At 39.8% G+C, this 25259-nt stretch overlaps 1 protein-coding gene across 1 annotated transcript in view; it reads left to right on the top strand.

The window, feature by feature from the left end:
* NWD2 (NACHT and WD repeat domain containing 2) overlaps positions 1–24747 on the top strand; it is a 133753-nt gene extending 109006 nt beyond the window's left edge. The window contains exon 3 of the mRNA XM_061419889.1: positions 24579–24747. Within this exon, the coding sequence (XP_061275873.1) occupies positions 24579–24734 (156 nt within the window). The 3' untranslated portion in view covers positions 24735–24747. The remainder of the gene's footprint in view (positions 1–24578) is intronic.
* The last annotated feature ends 512 nt before the right edge of the window (positions 24748–25259 follow it).

Below are 25259 nucleotides of genomic sequence, written 5' to 3' on the forward strand. Positions count from 1 at the left end.
AAAAAAAAAGCCACACATAAGTGGGCCCATGCAGTTAAAACCTGTGCTATTCAAGAGTCAACTGTAAATATTCCATCTTGGTATACCTCATAATGCCTTCTAATATGATGTATAAAATAATGGTTTCTAAATGACTTTAATCCTAATGCTTAGTGTCCATCAGCAACAAGCTAATACAACACAAATATTGAAGAGTTACTCGTAAGTCACTGTTTACTTGAAAAACTATGAACCTAGATTCCTTGTTGTGAAATCAGCACTACTTTATATAAGGGCTCTGGTTCTACCGATAAGAAGGTCTGGACTGTTAAAAAAATATGTCAGTTTCCAAAGACTAAGACATTCCTTGGGGACTCAGTTAGTATATAACCCAATTATTCCTTGGGTTGTACTAATAACAGGGTCTCGACTGTTTTAAAAAAAAGATTATATGTCAAAGTTTCCAAAGACTAAGACATTCCTTGGGGGTTCACTTAGTATAAAGAAATATGTCTAAGTATATTGATCCCATCTTTGAGTTTATTTGGGTTTTCATCACTTTTGTTAGTAGAAGATTGAGCTGCAGAACAGCTGCCATAAAACATGAAACTGATTAGGATTAGCTGAAGGGGAAAAAAAAACACATTTTCTAAATTATAAGCATTTACAGGAGAAGAGAAATAAAGCCGAAGGAAAAATGTAGAAGGCAAGGTCCGTAGAAGAAATTAATGGCAAGGATCATTCCAGGCAAGTATATTGAATCCATTGATGAGAATCTCACAGCAGGGGAAATAGCATTGGGTAAAGTGTGACGTGGAATTGACTCCCAGCTCTTGACTGCGAGTGATTTAACCCATCCCCATATCCTTCACAGGCTTCCCTCCTAGCTCAGTTGGTAAAGAATCCACCTGCAATGCTGGAGACCCCAGTTTGATTCCTGGGTTGGGAAGATCCCCTGGAGAAGGGATAGGCTACCCACTCCAGTATTCTTGGGCTTCCCTTGTGGCTGAGCTGGTAAGAATCTGCCTGCAAGGAGGGAGACCTAGGTTCAATCTCTGGGTTGGGAAGATCCCCTGGAGAAGGGAAAGACTACCCACGCCAGTGTTCCGGCCTTGGACTATACAGTCCATGGGGTCAGGAAGAGTCGGACAAGACTGAGTGACTTTCACTTTCACTTTCTGGTCCTTCACTATGTAAGATGGGTTGTGACAGCTTACAAATCCGAGGTTGTATTTGCTTTTTACCTTCCAAGCTTCTAAGCTCAAGTACATAATATCTGAATCTAAGAATATACCTCTTAGCGTAGTCTTTCCTTATAAGGTTGATTATAGATCTTCCTGAGGCTGTGTTGAGCTTGCTGTGTATGGTTCTTGGAACCATAAAGAAATGGTTCTCTTTTCCAACTGCAGCAGAATGTGCCAGAAGCTTCATGAAAAAAAAAAAAAAATAGTTTACCTGTACCATGTCCTGAATTCCATCTCTGTGCATTGGACCCAGGAGAAATGTATTTCCTAGAATTACTCAGACATACCAGGCTATTTCATGCCCTCTTGCCTTTGCTGTTCTCACTGCGTACAGTGCTTTTCTTCTGGTACTTGCCCTGCTTCACCTCCTAAGTCCCACTCACGGAGATTCTTCCTGCCTCACCTTAAGTCGTGCCCCTCCTGTTCTTGCCCACTTCTCTGCAACTGTGTGTCTTTTCATTTGGTTCCTTGAACACTTCAAGCCTATTCCCATTTAAGGATTTTGCACTGGCTGGCTGTTCTCTCTGTAGGAATGCTTACTGCTTCATCTTTACATGGGTGCTTTCTTACTGTTCTTCAAGTCTCTGCTGAAATGTCATTTCCTAGAGATGCTTCTATAATGACTCAATCTAAAATAAGGCCCTAGGTGTGCTCTCTTTTATATCATCCTGTTCTAGTTCTTTGCATAGCATATGTCAGTGTTGAATATTTTTCTTGTTTACTCATGTTTTTTCAAGAAGCAAGAAACAATCTTTCTCTCAAGATCGTTCCACAAGTACAGAGACTTGTCTGTCTTCATGACAGCTACATTTCCTAATCCTAGAATAATGCCTAGCTCATAGTAACACTCCAAAACAATGTGTTGAATGAGTAAAGTCTCAGCCCAACCATTATCTGCTTAAAGAATCATTCTCTGATAACCCTATTCATCTCAGCTTATGCCACATACCCTGATCCCCTAAAACCCTGTGTATAACTCCAAGTCATTCATCTGGTTCATTTAAGAAGTGTTTGTTGACCATCAGCAACATGCTAGACAACATTCCAAGTGCTGGGAATACAGGAAGAAATCATCACCCTCTTTCTGTGGAGCTTTGAATATTGTTGAGAGAGGCAGACAATAAATGGTAAATTCCAGTGGTAACAGATGCATTTTATTGAATAAAAGATTTTTTAAAAAGTAAAGCATGATAAAAGGAGGTAGGGAATACTGGGTGGTCAGAGAAGGACTCAGTCATAAGATAGCCTTTGAGCAGATATCTCCAGAAAGTGATAGAGAAAATCTTGCAGATGTTTTAGAAGGAAAATCCCAGGTATAGGCAACCAGAAAAGGGGTTTTGGATGAGAATGTATTCAGAACATTCTGGTCTTGTTAAAAAGGCCAAGCGGTAATAGAGTTGAGTTGAGTAAGAGAAATGATCGTAGGAGATGACATCAAAGGCAGATCATACGGAAATTTACGGACGGAGATTAAGGACTTACAGTTTTCCTCAGTAAGAGAACATGATATGATTTATGTTTAACGGGTTCAGGGAGCTGGTAAGGGGTGGGAAGTGATGGCAGAAGCAGGAAGATGGTGCAAGTAAGAAATCATCATGGTACAGACTAGAATGAGCAGTTAAGAGATATCTGGTTAGATGAATTTTTCATCACCTGTCTATAAAGTCTCAAAGTTCTCAGGACTGGAATTGTGTCTTATTCAACTTATCCCAGTAATCAAGTAGCTGACGCATAGTAAGCCATTTAGGGTTAAATCTTTATTGAACTAAGTTGATAGACTGTGGAGTTACACTTTAACAGTGTCATGTACTTTTATCTCTGTGCCTGTTTGGCAAACTGTTTTCTAGTATTTCCTTTATTTTTTTTAATTTAAACTAAGAAAAACATCTGCTTCTGCTTTATTGACTATACCAAAGCCTTTGACTATGTGGATCACAATCAACTGTGGAAAATTCTGAAAGAGATGGGAATACCAGACCACCTGACCTGCCTCTTGAGAAACCTGTATGTAGGTCAGGAAGCAACAGTTAGAACTGGACATGGAACAACAGACTGTTTCCAAATAGGAAAAGGAGTATGTCAAGGCTGTATATTGTCACCCTGCTTATTTAACTTATATGCAGAGTACATCATGAGAAATGCTGGGCTGGAAGAAGCACAAGCTGGAATCAAGATTGCCGGGAGAAATATCAATAAACTCAGATATGCAGATGACACCACCCTTATGGCAGAAAGTGAAGAAGGACTAAAGAGCCTCTTGATGAAAGTGAAAGTGGAGAGTGAAAAAGTTGGCTTAAAGCTCAACATTTAGAAAACAAAGATCATGGCATCTGGTCCCATCACTTCATGGCAAATAGATGGGGAAACAATGTCAGACTCTCCAAAATCACTGCAGATGGTGACTACAGCCATGAAATTAAAAGACACTTACTCCTTGGAAGGAAAGTTATGACCAACCTAGATAGCACATTCAAAAGCAGAGCTATTACTTTGCCAACAAAGGTCCATCTAGTCAAGGCTATGGTTTTTCCTGTGGTCATGTATGGATGTGAGAGTTGGACTGTGAAGAAAGCTAAGCGCCAAAGAATTGATGCTTTTGAACTGTGGTGTTGGAGAAGACTCTTGAGAGTCACTTGGACTGCAAGGAGATCCAACCAGTCTATTCTAAAGGAGATCAGTCCTTGGTGTTCTTTGGAAGGACTGATGCTGAAGCTGAAACTCCAATACTTTGGCCACCTCATGCGAAGAGTTGACTCATTGGAAAAGACTCTGATGCTGGGAGGGATTGGGGGCAGGAGGAGAAGGGGACGACAGAGAATGAGATGGCTGGATGGCATCACCAACTCAATGGACATGAGTTTGAGTGAACTCTGGGAGTTGGTGATGGACAGGGAGGCCTGGCATGCTGCAATTCATGGGGTCGCAAAGAGTCGGACACGACTGAGCGACTGAACTGAACTGAAGATTGTTTTTGGCTGCCCTGGGTCTTGGTTGCTGCATGTGGGCTTTCTCTAGTTGTAGTACATGGGCTTCTCTTTGCATTGGCTTCCCTTGTTGCAGAGCACAGGCTTGGGGCACATGGGCTTTAGCAGTTCCGTCTTCTGGGCTCTAGAGTGTAGGCTCAGTAGTTGTGGTGCACAGGCCTAGTTGCCCCTTTGCATGTGAGCTCCTAGTCCCCCAACCATGGATCAAACCCATGTCCCCTGCATTGCAAGGCAAATTCTTAATCACTGGACCACCAGGGAAGTCCCTAAAATAAGATCTTTAATGAAAATGCATCAGCCTGTCTGATGATGTGAACTTAAGCTAACTTAATGTGTGATATATACCTAGTTGACTGCTCAGAGATGGGACCATTGAATGAAAAAAATGTCAAGCCTACTCAGAGGAGAAAGCATACTTGGCTCAGGGAAGGACAGGGTATGTAAGTAAGAGGTTATTTGATTGGCCAGTGTTCAGTAAGTGCCCTTGGCTATGGGAAAGAGGGTAGAAAGGAAGAACAGGGAAATAAATGGGGGAAAATAAAGATGATTGGGGTAAAAGCAAGTAGTACAGGACTAGTAAATAAAGGGCTTTAATTATATGTCCACAGGCCATCCATCTTGCTTTCAGATGCTTTCTGTCCATTCTCACTGCTAAGCCCCTGATCTAATACTCATTGCTTCAAAAAATCAAATGAGCAAAGACAATCCTAACTGATCTTGTTCTCGGCTTACCCACGATAGGTTGCAAGTCCTAGAGGAAGAGACTAGTCCTCACTTATTTTTAAGTCCCCAGGGCTTGGGAAGAGGGTTCAACATTTACTGGATTTGGTAAAAGAGTGTCAGCAGAACTGCCTTACATCATCATCCTACTTGAGTTTTCCTATACATCACCAGAGGAACCGTACTTAAATGTAAGGTTGTCAGTTTCTTTGCTTAAAACTTTACAATGGCTCCCTGCTGCTTACAGGCTCCCTCTGTAATATGATCCCAGCTGTCTTTCCACCTTCATCCACCATTCTTCCCAAAATAAACAGGCCATCCTCGACCTGTCCTTGGATCCCATCTTGCCACTTATTCATTCCTGACTTTAAAAGCTCATTTGCTGCATCTGTTTCAGTTTTCCTTTCTTATTACAAATACTCTTTCTCCTGTGCTTCCTGCCTTTCAGAATCCAGCTCCAGGCCTTGCTTTCTAAGAAGTTTTTTTCAGATTCCCAAATATCCCCTTTCTCCTCCCTGAATTCTTAGCAGTCTCCCCCATCCCAGCACTGCAGGTACCCTGAGCACGAGTAAACCTGATGAGGGCAGGGACCACTAACAGGATACCCGATTGATCTGGGCACTTAGCCGCTGGTGCATTTTGAAAGCAATTTCATTTCAGTCCAGCCACTCAACTTAGTATCATTTCTTAAGAATTCCTTCTGATAGCAAACATTTTGACAGGCACCTCATATTTATCTCACATCATCTTAGAAACCAGGGCTTTCCTGATAGCTCAGTTGGTAAAGAATCCACCTGCAATGCAGGAGACCCCAGTTCAATTCCTGGGTCAGGAAGATTCCCTGGAGAAGGGATAGGCTACCCACTCCAGTTATTCTTGGACTTCCCTTGTGGCTTAGCCAGTAAAGAATTCACCCACAATGCAGGAAAGCTGGGTTCGATCCCTGAGTTGGGAAGATCCCCTGGAGAAGGGAAAGGCTACCCACTCCAGTATTCTGGCCTGGAGAATCCCATGGACTCTGTAGTTCATGGGGTAGCAAAGAGTTGGACATGACTGAGCGACTTTCACTTCACTTCATCTTAGTAATCCTGTTTCCTTTTCTTCACCTTTAGCATCCACTAAATCCCAAATACCTGCAGGATTTTCCTCCTAAATATTTCTTCAGTCTGTGCCATCTGTCCTAGTCTATATTACTGTCATCTTGACTATGCAGTAGATTATCTTGCTGGCCTTCATCTCCTCCTCCTCCTTCCCAACATCAACCCCTCCATCCCCAGACCTCCTCCATTGTATTACTGCTGTGGTATCTCTGAAATACAAACCAACTCATTCATCCGCAAGACACGTTTTGTACTTCTCAGCCTGGAATGTGAGGTTCTCTTTTCCATTTCCCCCATTCCCCACCCCAGTCTACTACTGAGTCCTGTCTGTCCCCTCTTCCACAGGCAGCCTGTTTTAGCCTTTGTAATCTGCATTTGTGGGCTTCTCTGGTGGCTCAGTGTTAAAGAATCTACTTGCAATACAGGAGACATGGGCTTGATCCCTGGGTCGGGAAGATCCCTTGGAGAAGGAAATGGCAACCCACTCCAGTATTCTTGCCTGGGAAATCCCCTGGACAGAGTAGTCTGGCAGGCTACAGTCCATGGGATCGGAAAGAGTCAGACATGACTTAGTGACTCAGTAACAACAATCTACGTTCAGTTTCCCAAATAGATTCTTTTTATTCCCCTGAGTCTGCAGACTCACTGTGCCCTTTGTGTGGTGTGCCCTTAAATTGTCCCCCATGCCAATGACTAGAAAATTTTCTACTTTAATAGCATGTATCGTATTGTTTTAATTGCTTTTAAAATGTTTTTTTTTTTTTTCCACCACTAACCGGAAGCTCCTTGAGATCAGAAGTCAGATTATTTATATCTTTTTATCACCAGTCTTTTTTAGAGACCCTAGTTCATCTTATATACATAATAAATGTTGATTACAGTGAATTTATTGATTAAATGAATAAGACCCAGAAGCTGAGAGTCTTGACCAGGGCTGTGCAAAAGAAATATAATGGGAGCCACAGGTACAAGTCACAAATGGAATTAAACTTTCCAACTATATTTTAAAAAGTAAAAGGAAACAAAAAAAAATTTAAGAATGTATTTTATATAAGCCACTTTATATCCAAAGCATCATTTCAACATACGAGCAACATAAAAATTACTGAGTTATCCTATATCCTTTTTTCACACTAAGTCTTCAAAGTCCAGTGTATATTTTATACTCATAACACATCCTGATTCAGACTGGCCACATTTCAGGTGCTCAGCAGCCGTATGTGGTCAGTGGCTTCCATGCGGGTCTGTGAAGTTCTAGAGGGAGTGGTCAAGGTGAGCCCATTCTAACAGCAGGGAGAGCCTTACTGCCCAGGGATGTGTCCTGGTGCAGGTGATGGAGAGACTTTATTAGAGGAGCTGCAGTGGGGATGGAAATTCATTTGAACATGTTTAAAAAAATCCAGATGATGATTCAGAAAATAATTTTTCACTAGTCACATTAGTAACTTATATTTGATCACTTTGGGACATTGCATTAGTATAGCATGTCAACAACAACAAAACACACACACACAGTGTAAAAGCTATGAATCATGTTTTTTGGTGTCTTACTGTGGACTGTAGCCCAGGAGACAGCTTCTCAGAGAGCTCTGAGAAACTGTTCCAAGAGGTAAGGAGGAGATGGGTACATATGTGATTTTGGCAAAGTAATGAGCATGCAATAAACCATGAATCTCAGTAGCAGGTTGCTTCTGGTCACCAGGAACAGGTATCTTAATTAATGACTTTAGTGCTTTTCTAAGTGCACTCATCTCCAAGCCAGGCTTCAGCAATACGTGAACCGTGAACTTCCTGATGTTCAAGCTGGTTTTAGAAAAGGCAGAGGAACCAGAGATCAAATTACCAACATCCGCTGGATCATGGAAAAAGCAAGAGAGTTCCAGAAAAACATCTATTTCTGCTTTATTGACTATGCCAAAGCCTTTGACTGTGTGGATCACAATCAACTGTGGAAAATTCTGAAAGAGATGGGAATACCAGACCACCTGACCTGCCTCTTGAGAAATCTGTATGCAGGTCAGGAAGCAACAGTTAGAACTGGACATGCAACAACAGACTGGTTCCAAGTAGGAAAAGGAGTACGTCAAGGCTGTATATTGTCACCCTGCTTATTTAACTTATATGCAGAGTACATCATGAGAAATGCTGGACTGGAAGAAACACAAGCTGGAATCAAGATTGCTGGGAGAAATGTCAATAATCTCAGATATGCAGATGACACCACCCTTATGGCAGAAAGTGAAGAGGAACTCAAAAGCCTCTTGATGAAAGTGAAAGTGGAGAGTGAAAAAGTTGGCTTAAAGCTCAACATTCAGAAAATGAAGATCATGGCATCCAGTCCCGTCACTTCATGGGAAATAGATGGGGAAACAGTGTCAGACTTTATTTTCTTGGGCTCAAAAATCACTGTAGATGGTGACTGCAGCCATGAAATTAAAAGACACTTACTCCTTGGAAGGAAAGTTATGACCAACCTAGATAGCACATTCAAAAGCAGAGACATCACTTCACCAACAGAGGTTTTTCCAGTAGTCATGTATGGATGTGAGAGTTGGACCGTAAAGAAAGCTGAGCACCGAAGAATTGATGCTTTTGGACTATGATGTTGGAGAAGACTCTTGAGAGTCCCTTGAACTGCAAGGAGATCAAACCAGTCAATCCTAATGGAAATCAGTCCCAAATAGTCATTGGAAGGTCTGATGCCAAAACTGAAGCTCCAATACTTAGGCCACCTGAAACAAAGAACTGACTCATTTGAAAAGACCCTGATGCTGGGAAAGATTGAAGGCAAGAAGAGAAGGGGACAACAGAGGATGTGAGATGGTTGGATGGCATCACCAATACGATGGACATGAGTTTGAGCAGGCTCTGGGAGTTGGACATGGATAGGGAAGCCTGGTGTGCTGTAGTCCATGGGGTCACAGATTCAGACGCAACTGAGCAACTGAACAGAACTGAATTGTTTTTTGATGTTAAAGTATCAAAAATGGAACCTTTCTCCCTTTTCCCAGTTTCCCAGTTGTTACCGTTTCTCAGTCTTCTAGACTTTAAAATCTTGGCTCACAGTCCATTCTACACTCTTTACAACCTAGATCCAAATAGCCGTTCCCCTTGATTCACTGGACACTGTTTCCTAGAAGTTCGCCTTGTCTTTTGATCTCACAGGGCTCTGTCTTTACTCAGGCTTCCATATCTTGATAGCTGAATATCTATGGTAACATTCTCTTGATCTTTCCTTACCCTGGGTGGTGGTGTGTTCTGGTCCAGACTGTACACAGCACAGCAGCTACTCAAATAACCTTATTTGAACTGTATTTACCAAATTTCATTCATTCTAAGATGCATGTTTTTTCATCTCAGAAATTAGTATTTGTCTTACAAATAGTGTGTCATGGTGTAATTGACAGTGCATTTCTTTTTTAGTGGAATGTACAATATTAGAGCAGCCTGCTACTGGTGATGCTTTATATTCAGTAGGATATAACACTTTATGTAATTTATGGGATACAGTGGAAATAGCATATGTTTTTCTGTTAGAAAAACTAGAACTCAAATTCTGGGTCTGCAAATTATCTATCCTGTGAGTCTGGGAAAATTGTTTGATCATTTTGACACACAGCTGACACCTCTGGAAAATGAATGGGATAGTATTTATCTTCCAGGATTACGAGAATTCGGTGAGAGAACATAGCATTCCTGGCATATGGAAAACCCTTAACCAGTGTTCCTTTTTTTTTTTTTTTAATCCATCTTTTCAGTCTTTCTCCTGATTAAGAATCTGGCATCATGAAATTATTCACATGCATTTTTCTTTTGCCTTTTTTTAATATAGTAAAAGGCCTTTCATCAAGACATCTGTCTGAGGGGTGGTGCTTTGTGTCAGAAGGAATGTGAATGGGAAAAATATTCAAGAAATATGTCTTGTACACAAGAAAGGTTTATGCAGCCAGACAAAAACCTTGGAAATCACACTGTTAGCTTGTGAGAAGATAGCTCTAAATTCCTTAAATCACTTCTTTAGCATATCAATGAGCACTGAGGACTCTGATCCTGGAGATCTGCTACGTAGAGAAGGCCCATCTTGTCAGTAAGGCAGAGCTAGGACCCACCTGACGTGGTCTCTAGGAAAATGATGAAGGAGACAGAGGGGCAGAGTTCAGTAGACTTGCTGGCCCTTTCCCTTTCTTGGAGTTGGGCTTCAGAAAAGGGGAGGTGGGTTAGATAAATGAGAACAGCTTGCCTCTGCTCTCTGCTTAGGACTCTGAAAAGAGTTGGCCTCACAGCAGTCCCCGCTCTGCCCCTACCTCTCCCAGCACACCCAGATGTGGCCACATGATGGCCATGGCAACAAGGGACCATGAGATTGACCTTCTCAAGCTACCCTCAGTTACCATGTATCACATATGCTGAGGTAAGAGCTATTGTTATTCTCGAGGACAGGAAGAGGTGACCACACCTCTCCTAGGGTGGAAACACTGGATGGAGGGTGGGCCCAAGGCCTGGACTTCTCATCCCCAGCAGGGCAGGGTAGCCGTAGTTGGCTACAGAGCAGTACCAGGCTCTGACCAATCTGAGAGGGAAAGGCCAGTATACCTAGGTTAGAACTGCCCCAACCAGCCTTTCTGCCAGTGATAGCCATCACCTGGGACTGTGCCCTAGCGATCCATTTTTCCCCTTCAGGATATGAGACCACCCAGACATCATCTTAGGAAAAGAAGGAGGGGATTGGAAAGCTGCAGTTTTTTCAAGAGTCAGCATCTTGATTCAAAAAAGAATAACCACTTACTAAAGATGGTGATTGCAGCCATGAAATTAAAAGACACTTACTCCTTGGAAGGAAAGTTATGACCAACCTAGATAGCATATTAAATAGCAGAGACATTACTTTGCCAACAAAGGTCCATCTAGTCAAGGCTGTGGTTTTTCCAGTGGTCATGTATGGATGTGAAAGTTGGACTGTGAAGAAAGCTGAACGCCAAAGAATTGATGCTTTTGAACTATGGATGTTGGAGAAAACTCTTGAGAGTCCCTTGGACTACAAGGAGATCCAACCAGTCTATTGTAAAGGAGATCAGTCCTGGCTGTTCTTTGGAAGGACTGATGCTAAAGCTGAAACTCCAATACTTTGGCCACCTCATGTGAAGAGTTGACTCATTGTAAAAGACTCTGAGGGATTGGGAGCAGAAGGAGAAGGGGACGACAGAGGATGAGATGGCTGGATGGCATCACGGACTCGGTGGACATGAGTTTGGGTGAACTCCAGGAGTTGGTGATGAACAGGGAGGCCTGGCATGCTGCAACTCATGGGGTCGCAAAGAGTCGGACACAACTGAGCAGCTGAACTGAACTGAAAAAGTCCTTGGAAATATTAATTCAAACTAGGGTAACTGAATAGAACAGAAGCTCATTTTATCCTGATAACCAGAGAATAGAGACTTAGACAGCAGACCAAAGCAACTTTAGACAAAATAAAGAAGCTATATTCTCTGTGTCCATCCAAGATGTACACAGGTCAGTGAAATTATGAGTCTTATATTAGTTTGACCTTACTAATGATTACTGAACCAGTCAATTCCTTAGTCGCACACTGAAGGTCCATTGTCAGTGTGTTGACATGCTTTTCCTCTATTGCATCTTCTTCCACCACCACCCTCATGTTCAGTTGAGCCCAGTCTCCTCTGTATTCATTTTTTCCTCCCGACTGTCTGCCTGCTCAGGAATCTCAAAATGCATTTTGCTTCCTGAGTTGCCAAAATACATCATTGGCTTTGTAATTGACAGGATGTGTTGTCATGCCCTTGGTCTTTTCTCCACATTGTCAACTAATCACTCCTTTCCCATTTTCCATTAATCAAGTGTGTGCCTCTTTCTAAAGTGAAATGCATCTCCCCTTATTGAATCACACATCATTTCACTCAGGCCAGCACTTCAATTTGTCTAGCTTGCTTCGCATTTTGGTTCTGTCTGTCAAAGCCTGGGCAGGTCTTACCAAGATTGCTATTCTATAAAAGTCTTATAAGCGTGTTACATCATCCTGCTCCCATCCATGAGCCAGTTTATAAAAAGAGGGAAAAGAAGATTAGTAGCTAGTAGAGGTGATAAAAGGGAAGAAAAGCATTATGTCACCATTGACCTTCCTTGCTCCAGCTGAATTTTAAATACTGGCTCAACATTTCTGCAGTATGGAATGGCTCCTCTAGAATTCTCAGGCCTGACTTCCCAAGACAGGATTTTTGTTCCTCCTTTACTTTGTACATATAGCTGATCTTCTATAGAGCAGTGGCATTGTGGGAAACTCCAGAATTTATTGGAGGAGCTGTACTTTGCTGAACATGTAACTCTGCTAAATTGTGACTGTCCCTTACACAAACTCTGGAAATCACCCAAGAGGATTAGTCCCTCAATAAACAGAATGAGAGATCCCCATTTGCAGGTGACACTTAAGTACCCCAGTCAGGTCCAATCACCATGAAGTCTTTCTCAAACTCTGAACACAAGGTAGCTATTTCTTTCCATACTTATTTTCTATTTCTTATAGAAAGGAGAGGAGACCTTTTAACAAGTCTTTGCACAGTTAAAGAACATTCATTTAAGAGGTCTGCTCTGTCAATAATCAGTTATAAACAACTGACAAAGTAACTGAAGCCCAGTTTTCTTATCTATAAAGCAAAGTGTTTCTTCAGCCCAATCTTGTTTCCTCTCAGCTCCCAAAATTATGATGCCTCAACCTTCTGTCTACATTGGCAGGCCACATCACCTTTCTGTCATTGTTGCTCTATCTAGAGGTGCCTCTAGGTACCCTCTCTGAAGAACAGTCGCCTGTGCCTGTATCCTTCAGGTCCAGCCTCCTGTCTTACTTTCTCATAATGTCTACCCCACATCCCCAGGGCAGGTTAAGGCACTTGGGCCCCATGGGCTTCACTCAGTTATTCACAGACATTTATTGAGCCTCTGCTCTGCCTAGGCTGAGTCTTGCATGCAGTAGATACTCTAGTGTTGAAAACACACCTAGTCCCTGCCCTCAGGGAGTTTACAGTCTCACAGAGAATACAGTCATCACGATGCTGACTGGGCTGGTGCTTCCTGCAGAGGAAATGCACAGAGCTCGGGGCCTGCATGATGGGAATGCCTCGGGGAACCTAGAGGCACAGGAAGGCCAGCTGAGGAACTGGTACCAGTCTGTGGCAAATTCTGAAGGCTGGGTAGATGGCCAGGTTAAAAAGAAGACCGTTTCTGGCAAAAGGAACATATTTTCATAAGCAAATTTGGGAAGGAACTTTCTGTAGCACTCACTGCCTGCCAGGCACTTATTCTAAGTGCAGTATGTATATTAACTTGTTTAATCTTTCCTAGGAGCCGAGGAGGTAAATTCTATCTTTGCATTTTTTTAGATAAGGACACTTAGAAATATTGAAAGTAACTATTAGAGATCCCACAGCTAATAAGTGGCAGAGTCAGAATGTGAATCAGTGCTATTTGGCCCTAGGGTCTGTGTTCTTAATCAGTGTACCAATAAAGCCTCTTATATATTCATGAAAATTTATATAAATGTTTAGGTATATAATTTATACCTGTATATATGTAAGTCTATGTGCATATATAAATGTGTACTCATGTATACACATGTTGTACAAATGTGTGTGAGGAATATACAGCTGGAATATGACCCATGAGTGACAACATGGTATAAGGTGAAGCTGGAGGAGAATCCCCATGGACAGAGGAACCTGGCCGGCTACAGTCCATGAGGTCACAGAGAGTTGGACACGACTGAGCGACTAAGCACAGCTCAGCTCGTGCAGGGTCTCATAAATCAGGTCACAGATTCTAGACTCTGTCTTCGGGTGATAGGAAGCATAAGCCTGGAAAATACTGTAAAGCGATGTTAGCAGCCCAGGTTCAAACCCCGCATCTGCTGCTTACTACCTGTGTAATTTTGAGCAAGTTACTTCTCTATGCCTCAGCCTTTTCATTTACAAAATAGGGATAATATTTCTGCCTATTCCTATGTTTTAAGGAGTAAGTAAGTTACTCTGTATAGTGTCTGGTAGAATGAAAGGAAATCTTAACTAGGCCATCAGTTTGCATTTTAAAAAGATTCCTCTGCCTGTAGGGTAGTGAGTGGATGAGAAGGAGCAAGGAGGGGAGCAGGGAGATGATTTAGGAAACTAGCAGTCATACAGGCATGGGTGTGCACAGCATGTCACTCCTGTACAGTGGTGGCTGATATTCCCCAGACAGAGCAGGGCCATCCTTGGGTCTTTGCCTGTGGTCAAGTGCTCTGCCCCTGAAGGAAGTTGGTATCTCGTTGCAGCCTGGCTAAGGTTCCTTTATGCAGTGAGTTTCCCCAGCTTGGTCTCAACATCGATGCATGGAGCTCCTGACCTGCAGCTTCTTTTCTGCCTTCAACAACTTCTGGTACCTTCTTTGTGTCCCCAAGTTCATTAAGCCTTAAATAGTCAGAGGTCCTGCCTTAGTTGAGTGTTTAGTCCTTCCTTACCATCACATTACCATTCATTGTTAGGACTGTCCCGAGGCCGCATCTCCCAAGACACAGAGGCATCAGGTTTGAGGAGTTAGTCATCTTTGTGAGGCTTTGAATGAAACGTTATCCTCACTCACACTATTGGATCCTCTTTCTGAGGAGCGTGTATGACCACTGGGGCCAGCCTGTTCTTGTGCTTGATTTAGGACTCAATTTTCTCAGAAATCAGGATACCTTAGTCATGCTCCCATCTATCCTATCAGATAACACTCAACCAAGAGAAAATCTGCAGGTGACCTAAGTCGTCAGTATTTGCAATAGTTCTAATAAAGTGACTACAAATAACGTGCCTGAGTGAAAAACCCAAAGTTGGTTCTGTTCTTGTCAGGTTGGTTTTTTTCCCCCTTTCTTGTATCCCATGCATCTGGGGAAAGTCACTCTTAACCAGAGTAAGAATTTCCAGATTCATAAACCGTAGCTTATCACTGAAAACAGTATCTGACAAACCTAGTCTGAGGCATAAGAATGCATGTATACCTATGGCTGATTCATGTTGATGTGTGGCAGAAACCAACACAACATTGTAAAGCAATTATCCTCCAATTAAATTTTTTTAATTAAATTTTATTTTTTTTAAAGAGCAAAAGGTCTTTTCAAAGCCATGTCTTGTAAAGGCCAGTAAGACTAGAGAAATACTATTTTAATAGAAACAAACTCCTAACTATAAGTAATGTGAGTTTTTTCAGTACAAAACAAGATAATTCCTACAGAGCAAATGCCCTAGGCAAGGGCAGAATCATCAGAGTGAGTGTGTAGCCTCCCATGGTAATACCTTTGAGAAGCAGCCTCCATCTTAGTACCGTGTTTGTTCAACACCAGAACCAGTCATCTTGTCTCTGTAGTTACATTTTTTTGCATTTGGATAGTGTCATGTGGCTTCCCAGGTGGCACTAGTGGTAAGAATCTGCCTGCCAATGCAGGAGACACAAGAGACTCCTGGGTAGGGAAGATCCCCTGGAGTAGGAAATGGCCCCCCCACTCCAATATTCTTGCCTGGAAAATTCCCTGGGCAGAGGAGCCTGGCACACTACAGCCCATGGGGCTGCAAAGAGTCAGACACTACTGAGCTACTGAACACACACAGTGTCCGATAGCATGGGAAAATTAAGAAGGAAAATATTTTGGAAAATACTTCAATTTCAGAGGCTCTTAATGTGAAACCATTATAAATTGTTTTTGTTTTATTTTGATAAAGCGTAAGGTTATTATTTGTTTCTTACACAGTTGCTTTATTGTTTGTCCAGTAATCTTGGTATTTAAATGATTGTGTCTGATTTCAACTGGTAAAATTTGTTAGAGCTTTTATTTTCTGGCTTTTTTTGTTTTCAGACCAATTCAGCACATTATAATGAGCATGATAAATTAGCTTCCCTAAGAATATTTTTAAAGAAGTTAGATAGTTTTAAGTGAAAAAAGATAAAATCAAATTACTTTCCTAAGCTTTTATATTTAATGATGCAATAAGCAAAGACACATAAAATGTGCTGTCAACAAGGTAGTATTCCAATAAATAGTAAATTAGATTCTAGTGTCTGCAGTGCTTGAACATTAGGCCAAAAGCTAAACTTAATTTTTAAAGTATATGATAAATCTTGTCTTTTTGAGCACTTTGGGTTCAAGCCACTTCTTGCCAGTTATTGATTATGTGGATATATGGCATTTCTGTTTGCCCATAACGGTGTTTTATGTGGCATAAGCTAAATGTTTCATTTATTTATTTCTTCCTTGTCTTCATGGTTGCTTGATTTTATTTTTCATCATTTTCTGCTCATAAAGACATTTGAGAAAGAACAATTTAAATATTCTCTTACTTCCAGCTTTTCTTTAAACAGTGCAATTGAAGTAAGGATACATGTACCTATGAAGGCCTGGGTGAAGGCAGGGGTGGCCAGATTTTAAGGAAATAACAGGTGCAAAAACGATTACAAAAGACTCCCATAGATGGCAAATAAATCTTGTGACATTTAGGCTTCTATTTAAAAAATAAGTGAATGCCTTGTTTTGACTTTTACCCTGGTCATTTGTTCACATATATTTAGTGAGATCTTATTGTTTAGCTCTTCATATACCAAGTGCATGATTTAAACATTTCTGTTCTTACTCTCAGTTCTTTGAGTTGGAGTTGTAAGACCTGTAGAAAATCACAGTCCAAGCTAGATGTGCAGAGTATTCCTGAGAGATAATTCAGTTCATGTATCATAAAAATTTGCCCACTTAAAGTATACAATTCAGTTTTTTTTAGTATATTCACAGTTATATAATCACTGCCAAAATCAATTTTAGAATATTTTCATCATCTGAAGAAGAAATCCTGTCCCTTTGGCATCACTTCCTAATTGCCCTATTCCCCTCCCTCCCAGCCCTGGACAACCAGTAATCTACTATTTGACAGTATAGATTTGCCTGTTCTAGACCTTTCATGAAAATGGAATCATGCAACAGGTGATCTTTTGTGACTAGCTTCTTTCCCTGAGGATAGCATTTTCAAGGCTCATCCATGTTGTAACATGTATCAGTATTTCATTGCTTTTTTCTTGCCAGAACATACCCCATTGTGTGATGTATATCATTTTTATTTATCCGTTAATCAGTTTATGGACATTTGAAGTGTTTCCACTTTTTGGCTATTATGAATACTACTGTTATGAACATTCATGTACAAATATTTTGTCTAGAGGTAGGTTTTCATCTCTCTTGGGTATATACCAAGAATAATTTGCTGGATCATGTGGTAATTCTGTTCAGTTATTTGGGGAACTGCCAGACTGTTTTCCAAAGTGGCTGCACTGTTCTGTACTCCTACCAGCAGTGCATGAGGTTTGTAATTGCTCCACATCTTTATCAACACTTGTTATCAGTCTTTTTGATCATAGCCATCCTAGTGGGTATGAAGTGTTATCTTGTAGTTTTGATTTGTAATCCCCCTGATGACTAATGAAATTATCTTTTCATGTGGTAATATTGATTAGATTATTGTTTATTGGCAATCTGTATATATTCTGTGAAGAAATATCACTCAAATCTTTTGTCTATTTTAAAATGGATTGTCTTATTGAGTTGTAGGAGTTCCTAATATATTCCAGATACAAACCTATTATCAAATATGATTTGCAAATACTTTCTTCCATTTTAAGGGTGCCTTCTTCACTTTCTTGTTAGTGTCTTTTGAATCACAATTATTTTTTAATTTTGAGAAGTCAAATTTAATTTACTTATTTATAACTTCGCAATAATATCTAAAAAATCATTGTCAAATCCAGGTCACAAAGATGTTTTCTATAAGAATATGATTTTATAGTTTTAACTCTTAATTTATGTTTAGGATCCATTTTTAGTTAATTTTTATATATGGTGTGAGGTAGGAATAAAACCTCACTCTATTGCATGTAATTGTCCAGTTATCACAATATTGTTGACTGTTTTGCCACCCTTGTTGAAATTAGTTGACCATAAGTGTGAGAATTTGTTTCTGGATTTTTAATTTTATTCCATTGAATACACTTATGCCAGTATCACACTATCTTGATTATTGTAGCTTCATCAGTTCAGTTGCTCAGTCATGTCCGACTCTTTGCGACCCCATGAACTGCACGCAGCACGCCAGGCCTCCCTGTCCATCACCAACTCCCGGAGTCCACCCTAACCCATGTCCATTGAGTCATTGATGCCATCCAACCATCTCATCCTCTGTCATCCCCTTTTCCTCCTGCCCTCAATCTTTCCCAGCATCAGGGTCTTTTTCAAGGCTGCAATCACTATCTGCAGTGATTTTGGAGCCCAGAAAAATAAAGTCAGCCACTGTTTCCCCATCTATTTGCCATGAAGTGATGGGACCGGATGCCATGATCTTTGTTTTCTGAATGTTGAGCTTTAAAGCCAACTTTTTCACTCTCCTCTTTCACTTTCATCAAGAGGCTCTTCAGATCCTCTTCATTTTCTGCCATAAGGGTGTTGTCATCTGCATATCTGAGGCTATTGATATTTCTTCTGGCAATCTTGATTCCAGCTTGTGCTTCTTCCAGCCCAGCGTTTCTCATGATCTCTGCATATAAGTTAAATAAGTAGGGTGACAATATACAACCTTGATCTACCCCTTTTCCTATTTGGAACCAATCTGTTGTTCCATGCCTAACTGTTGCTTCCTGACCTATATATAGGTTTCTCAAGAGGCAGGTCAGGTGGTCTGGTGTTCCAATCTCTTTCAGAATTTTCCACAGTTTATTGTGATCCACACAGTCAAAGGCTTTGGCATAGTCAATAAAGCAGAAATAGATGTTTTTCTGGAACTCTCTTGGTTTTTTGATGATCCATTGGATGTTGGCAATTTGATCTCTGCTTTCTCTGCCTTTTTTAAAACCAGCTTGAACATCTGGAAGTTCATGGTTTACATATTGCTGAAATCTGGCTTGGGGAATTTTAAGCATTAGTTTACTAGTGTGTGAGATGAGTGCAATTGTGTTGTAGCTTCATACTGAATTTGAAATCTGGAAGTGTGAGTCTTCCAACTTAATTCTCCTTTTGCAAGATTATTTTGGTTGTTTTGGGTCTCTTGAATTTCCATATGATTTTTAGGATCAGCTTGTCAATTTCTGTAAGCCAGCTGGAAGTTTTATAGTGATTGCATTGAATCTATAGCTTTATCTAGAGGTGTTGCCATCTTAATATTTACTCCCCCCAGCCATTTATAGGGGATGTCTTTCAATGGTGTTTTGTAATTTTCAAAATGTAAAATTTACATTTCTTTTGTTCAGTTTATTTATGAGCTTTTTATTCTTTCTCATGCTCTTAAATGGACTTTTTTATTTATCTTAGATTGCTGCTGCTAGTATATAGAAGTACAGTTCCGTTCAGTTGCTCAGTCATGTCCAACTCTTTGCAACACCATGGACTGCAGCACCAGGCTTCCCTGTCCATCACCAACTCCTGGAGCTTACTCAAACTAATGTCCATCAACTCGGTGATGCCATCCAGCCATCTCATCCTCTGTCGTCCCCTTCTCCTCCCACCCCCAATCTTTCCCAGCATCAGGGTCTTTTCAAATGAGTCAGTTCTTCACATCAGGTGGCTATAGTATTGGAATTTCAGCATCAGCATCAGTTCTTCCAATGAACACCCAGGACTGATCTCTTTTAGGATGGACTGGTTGGATCTCCTTGCAGTCCAAGGGACTCTCAAGAGTCTTCTCCAGCACCACAGTTCAAAAGCATTAATTCTTTGGTGTTCAGCTTTCTTTATAGTGCAACTCTCATGTCTGTACATGACTACTGGAAAAACCATAGCCTTGACTAGATGGACCTATGTTGGCAAAGTGATATCTCTGCTTTTTAATATGCTGTCTAGGTTGGTCATAACTTTTCTTCCAAGGAGCAAGCATCTTTTAATTTCATGGCTGCAGTCACCATCTGCAGTGATTTTGGGGCCCAAGAAAATAAAATCTGTCTCTGTTTCCATTGTTTCCCCATCTATTTGCCATGAAGTGATGGGACCAGATGCCATGATCTTAGTTTTCTGAATATTGAGTTTTACAGTTGGGTCTTATACATTGATCTTGTATTCTACAACCTTGCACAACTCATTAATTGTAAGTTTTTTAGTGGTTTCCTTAGAATTTTCAATATATAAGATTTTGTGATCTATGAATACGGGTGGATCTGCTTTTGCCTTTCCTCTATGGACTTATTTTATTTCTTTTCTTGCCCAGTTGCCCTGGCTGGAACCTCCACCTCCAGTATAGTGTAGAATAAAAGTGGAAATACTGGGTATCCTTCTTCTGCTTCTAATCTTAGGTAGAAAGCTTTCAGTGCTCCTTAAGTATCATGTTAGATATGTTTTTCTTTAAAACATGTCCTTTACTCAGGTGGAAGAAGTTAATTTCTATTACTAGTTGAGGGTTGTTTTTTTTTAAATCACGAAGCAGTGTTGGATTTAGTTGGACTCTTTTTGTATCTGTTGAGACTGACTATATGGGTTTTGTCCTTTATTAATATATAGTGTCTCCCATTAGTTGATTTTCTGATGCTAATGCTACATTTATGGAATAAATCCCACCTAGTTGTGTTATATAATTCTTTTTATGTGCTACCAGGTTATGAATTTTAGTACTTTTGTTGAGGATGTTTATTTTCATAAGAGATGTTGCTTTGTATTTTCCTCATAATATTTTTGTCTAGCTGTGATACCAAGATCATACTGGTCTCAGAGTAAGTTAGGAATGTTCTTTTGTAGACTGAATAATTGATACAAATGCTTTTGTAAACATTGGGTAGAATTCACCAGTTTATCCATCTGAACCTAGGCTTTTCTTTTTATGCAGCTTTTTAAAACTTACTACTTAATCTCTTGTCATAAATATCTTCACATTTTCTATTCTATCTTGAGTCAATTTACATAGCCAGTGTCTCTCTAGGAATTTGTCCATTTCATGTAAGGGATCTAATTAATTGGCACACAGATGTCCATAGTATTCTCTAATAATTCTTCTATTTCTGTAAGGTTAATAGTTATAGCCTCTTTCACCCCACATTTTAGATAGCTTTTTTTTTTTTTTTTGGTCTGTTCATTTAGTTTTGTCCCCTTTGTTGATCTCTTCAAGAACCAATTTTTGGTTTGTTTTTTCTAAATTTTCTATTCTGTTTCATCAATTTCCATTGTCATCTATTATTTCCTTCCTCCTGCTTGCTTTGGCTTGCCCTTGATCTCCTCTTCCTATTGTCTTCAGTTAAATTATTGAAATCTTAATTTTTATATAGGTGTTTATAGGTCTAAATTCCTCTAAGTACTACTTTACTTGCATCTCACAGTTTCAGTATGTTGTATCTTCATTTTCATTCATCTCAAAGTAATTTTTAATTTCCCTAGTAATTTCTTCTTTGATTCATTGGTTATTTAGGAGTGTTAATTTCCAAATACTTGTGAATTTTCCAAGTTTCTGTTATTGATTTCTGATACCATCCCATTGTATTCAGAGAACATACTTTATATGAATTAAATCTATTTAAGGTTATTGAGGCTTGTTTTATCATCTAACATATGGTCTATCCTGGAGAATGTTCTCTGTGGACTTAAGAATGTACATTCTGTTGTTAGATAGATTGTCCTAAGACATTAGAACTAGTTGGTTTATGGTATTGCTTCAGTCTTCTAGGATTTTGGTGATCTTCTTTCTAGTTCTTCTTCCCATTATTGAATGAGATATTCAGTCTCCAGTCGTTACAGTTGAATTGTCAGTTTCTCCTTCACTGTTGTCAGTTTGTGGTTCATGTATTTTAAGGCTCTTTGTTGCACATACATTTATGATTGTTATATCTTCCTGTTGGATGGACCCTTATTATAAAATGTCCCTCTTCATCTCTAGTTATATTGTTTTAAAATTTATTTTCTGTGATATTAAAATAGCCCTGTGAGCTTTCCTATGGTTGGTGTTGGCGTGATAAATCTTTTTCCACCGTTTTAACCAATCTGCCCAATGTATCGGAAAAGGCAATGGCACCCCACTCCAGCACTCTTGCCTGGAAAATCCCATGGACGGAGGGGCGTGGAAGGCTGCAGTCCATGGGGTCGCTGAGGGTCGGACGCGACTGAGCGACTTCACTTTCACTTTTCACTTTCATGCATTGGAGAAGGAAATGGCAACCCACTCCAGTGTTCTTGCCTGGAGAATCCCAGGGACGGGGGAGCCTGGTGGGCTGCCATCTATGGGGTCGCACAGAGTCGGACACGACTGAAGCGACTTAGCAGCAGCCCAATGTATATCTCCTGTAGAAGCATATTGTCAAGTCTTGCTTTTATCCAGTATCAGTCTCTGCCTTTGTATTGTTTAAATCAGTCACACTTAATATATTGACATAATGGTATTATTGACATAATGGGATTTACTTCTGTCATTTTACTTTTATTCTATATATTTGTCATTTGTTTTCCTCTATTTGCTTTGCTTTGCAGTGTGTGACTGTTTTCTAGTTTAACATTTTAATTCCTTTAATGATTTTTTCACTATTTTTGAGTAATTTTTCTTTGTAGTTAAAGACATATACATATTGTTAGTATAAATCATAAGCAGATTCTAAGTTAATTCCATTGAGCTAGGTGGCTCAGTGGTAAAGAATCTGCCTGTAAAACATGAGACATGGGTTCAATCTCTGTATCAGAAAGATCCCATGGAGAAGGAAATGGCAACCTACTCCAGTATTCTTGCCTGGGAAATCCCATGGACACAGGAGCCTGGCGGGTTACAGTCCATGAGGTCACACAGAGTCAGACATGACTTAAGTGACTCAGCAATAGAAAGACTACTCCCTTATAGCTCTATTCCCTTTTCTCCCTTTTTGTGCTATTGTTATTATATATTCAACATCTAATAAGTTACAATGACATCATTATTACTTTATATAATTTTATGTCACTTAAAGGTTTGACTGGAATAGCAGGTATATATTTACAGCTTTTGTTACATCAACTTTTCATTTTTACCATTTCTGTATCTCATTTATTCTAAATCATACCTTTCCTCAGATCCTCAAACAGTGTCAGCCAAAAGGATGGGGACCAGGTTCTGTGTATGGTTGTTTGTGTATGGCACAACCGAGTTATCATTCACATTGCAGATTCGTGTGTTTATTTTGACAGTTTATTGGCAGATGGTCAAAAATGTCTTGTTTAGTAATTTCAGTATATGAAGTTCAGTAATTTACAGTTCTGTCCAGTTAAACTTTGTGATGGTGAAGTATATATAAATATATCTGCACTTTCTAACATGAAAGTCGGTAACTGCATGTGACTAGTAAGCATTTGAACTGAATTTTTTAGTTTATATTAACTTTTAGATAACCACAGCTAATGGCTCTCATATTAGACAGTGAAGTTATATCTCAGATGTTCCCCTTTCTTAATATTAAAGCAAGAACCCTAAAATAAGTGTTCATAGTTTCATATGTTATAGAACTCATTTCCTGGGCCATAGGAATATTTTTTAAAGAATCTGTTATATCTCCATCAGCCACCTAAAAATTCAAGTGCAGATAGACAGAGATTTTGGTACAGACACTTATGTGGGGTGTTGGCCAAAAGAAGGGAAGTACACAGTACTTGGGGCACACTGGAGGATCCATGCCCTGGGTCTCCATCTCACTGGATGCCTTGCAAACAGTAAGGAGAGGGTTCTTTTTTCTGCTTATAGGAAATAAGGAAAAGAAGAATTCTTCAAAGCTACAATTAGAAACGTTTACCTTATGCAGATAGCAGTTGAGTAAAGGGAATGAAACTCATACTGCTCTCCATAGCAAATTTTTCAAAGAGTGTAATTGTACAAGTTCTTACAGATTCTCAGAATCTTTCCTTGTAGTCTTTGAAGTAAGGAGACAGAGGATCCCATTATCCTCACTTCTCTGTAAGGTATCCCTTTCATTGTCTTCTATATACATTTTTTCAGATATGTAGTGATGAAAGCTGAGCTGCTTAGAGGCTTAGAGATAACAGATATAAGCAAAATGTCCCCATGGGATAACAGGTTTCTTTTTTTTTATTTTTTTAAAGAAATGTATTTGTTTAACTTTGGGTCAGTATATGCGAATGCCCATTGTGGTTTTCCCTTCTCATATTGAGACACAGTGTAAAATTACACACTGTTCCTTATCTCAGATAATGTAGTAACTACATCCCAGCTGCTTTCAGACTTCTGAAATCCTGTTGCCATTTCAATATAATGAAAGCCTGCACTGAAAAGCCTCTGACATTTAACATTTCATTTTCTCTGGGCCCATGTCAACAGTATAATCAGGGACAAAAAAAAGAAATTATAGTGTTCATCCCCAAACCATCATGGTATTAAAAAAAAAAATACCCCTTTAGATTAATCTTAAAAATCATTTTCCCTCTCAAAGGCAAAACATGCTGCCAAGAGAAAAGTTAGAAGTCATATTAGCTTAATATTGTGAATAAGAATAAAGCCTACATGTCAGTTGAGTTTTCCTGCAGGTGAATTAACACTGCCTCCTCTCTTGGTCCCCAGGTCATAGATCTGTACTGGGGAATTGATGAAGATGAATGGGACAGCCCTGAGCTCCAGAAGACCCGCATGAAGCTGCTGGAAGATTGTTTGAAAACTTCTGCAGGTCCATGTTTTGTTGTGGGTATAGAAACACTAATGCTTTATATTAAATTGTAGATGAATGTGAGAATTCTTGATTTGTGATTCTTAAAAGGCTTTTAGAATGCGGGGGCAGGAAATACTTGCTTTTCTATATCTATTTAAAATTCTTAAACTGTCTCCTTGTCCTCAGTGTGTGAGGACAAAATCCTCCACTTGCCATGAACAGTACTGCAAATTAATGGTTAATAATTTGAAGTGGTAATCAAAGGGAGGGCTTGGGGTTGACAACAATTTCCAAGCACCTTGTGATCACCAGTGAGGATTACTCAGTCCTCCAATAAGTATCCTCATTTTCCTTACATTTTATCATGTGGTATTCCATCCTAGTATCTGTTTCTCAGCATTAGAATTTCTGGCATATTTCTTTAAACACTGTGGCTGAAACATTGTTCAACTAAATACACTGTGTCAGATCCACCAATAGGAATTGATATCATGTGGAAAAAAATTGTTTTTATGGTGATTTTCAGCCAGAGATGCTCAAGTGGAACATTATCATTAATTTGTCATTATTTTCTAAAGGGATATCCAAATCCAAAT

Source organism: Bos javanicus, chromosome 6, assembly GCF_032452875.1.
Source record: "Bos javanicus breed banteng chromosome 6, ARS-OSU_banteng_1.0, whole genome shotgun sequence".
In the NCBI taxonomy this organism is placed as follows: Eukaryota; Metazoa; Chordata; class Mammalia; order Artiodactyla; family Bovidae; genus Bos; species Bos javanicus.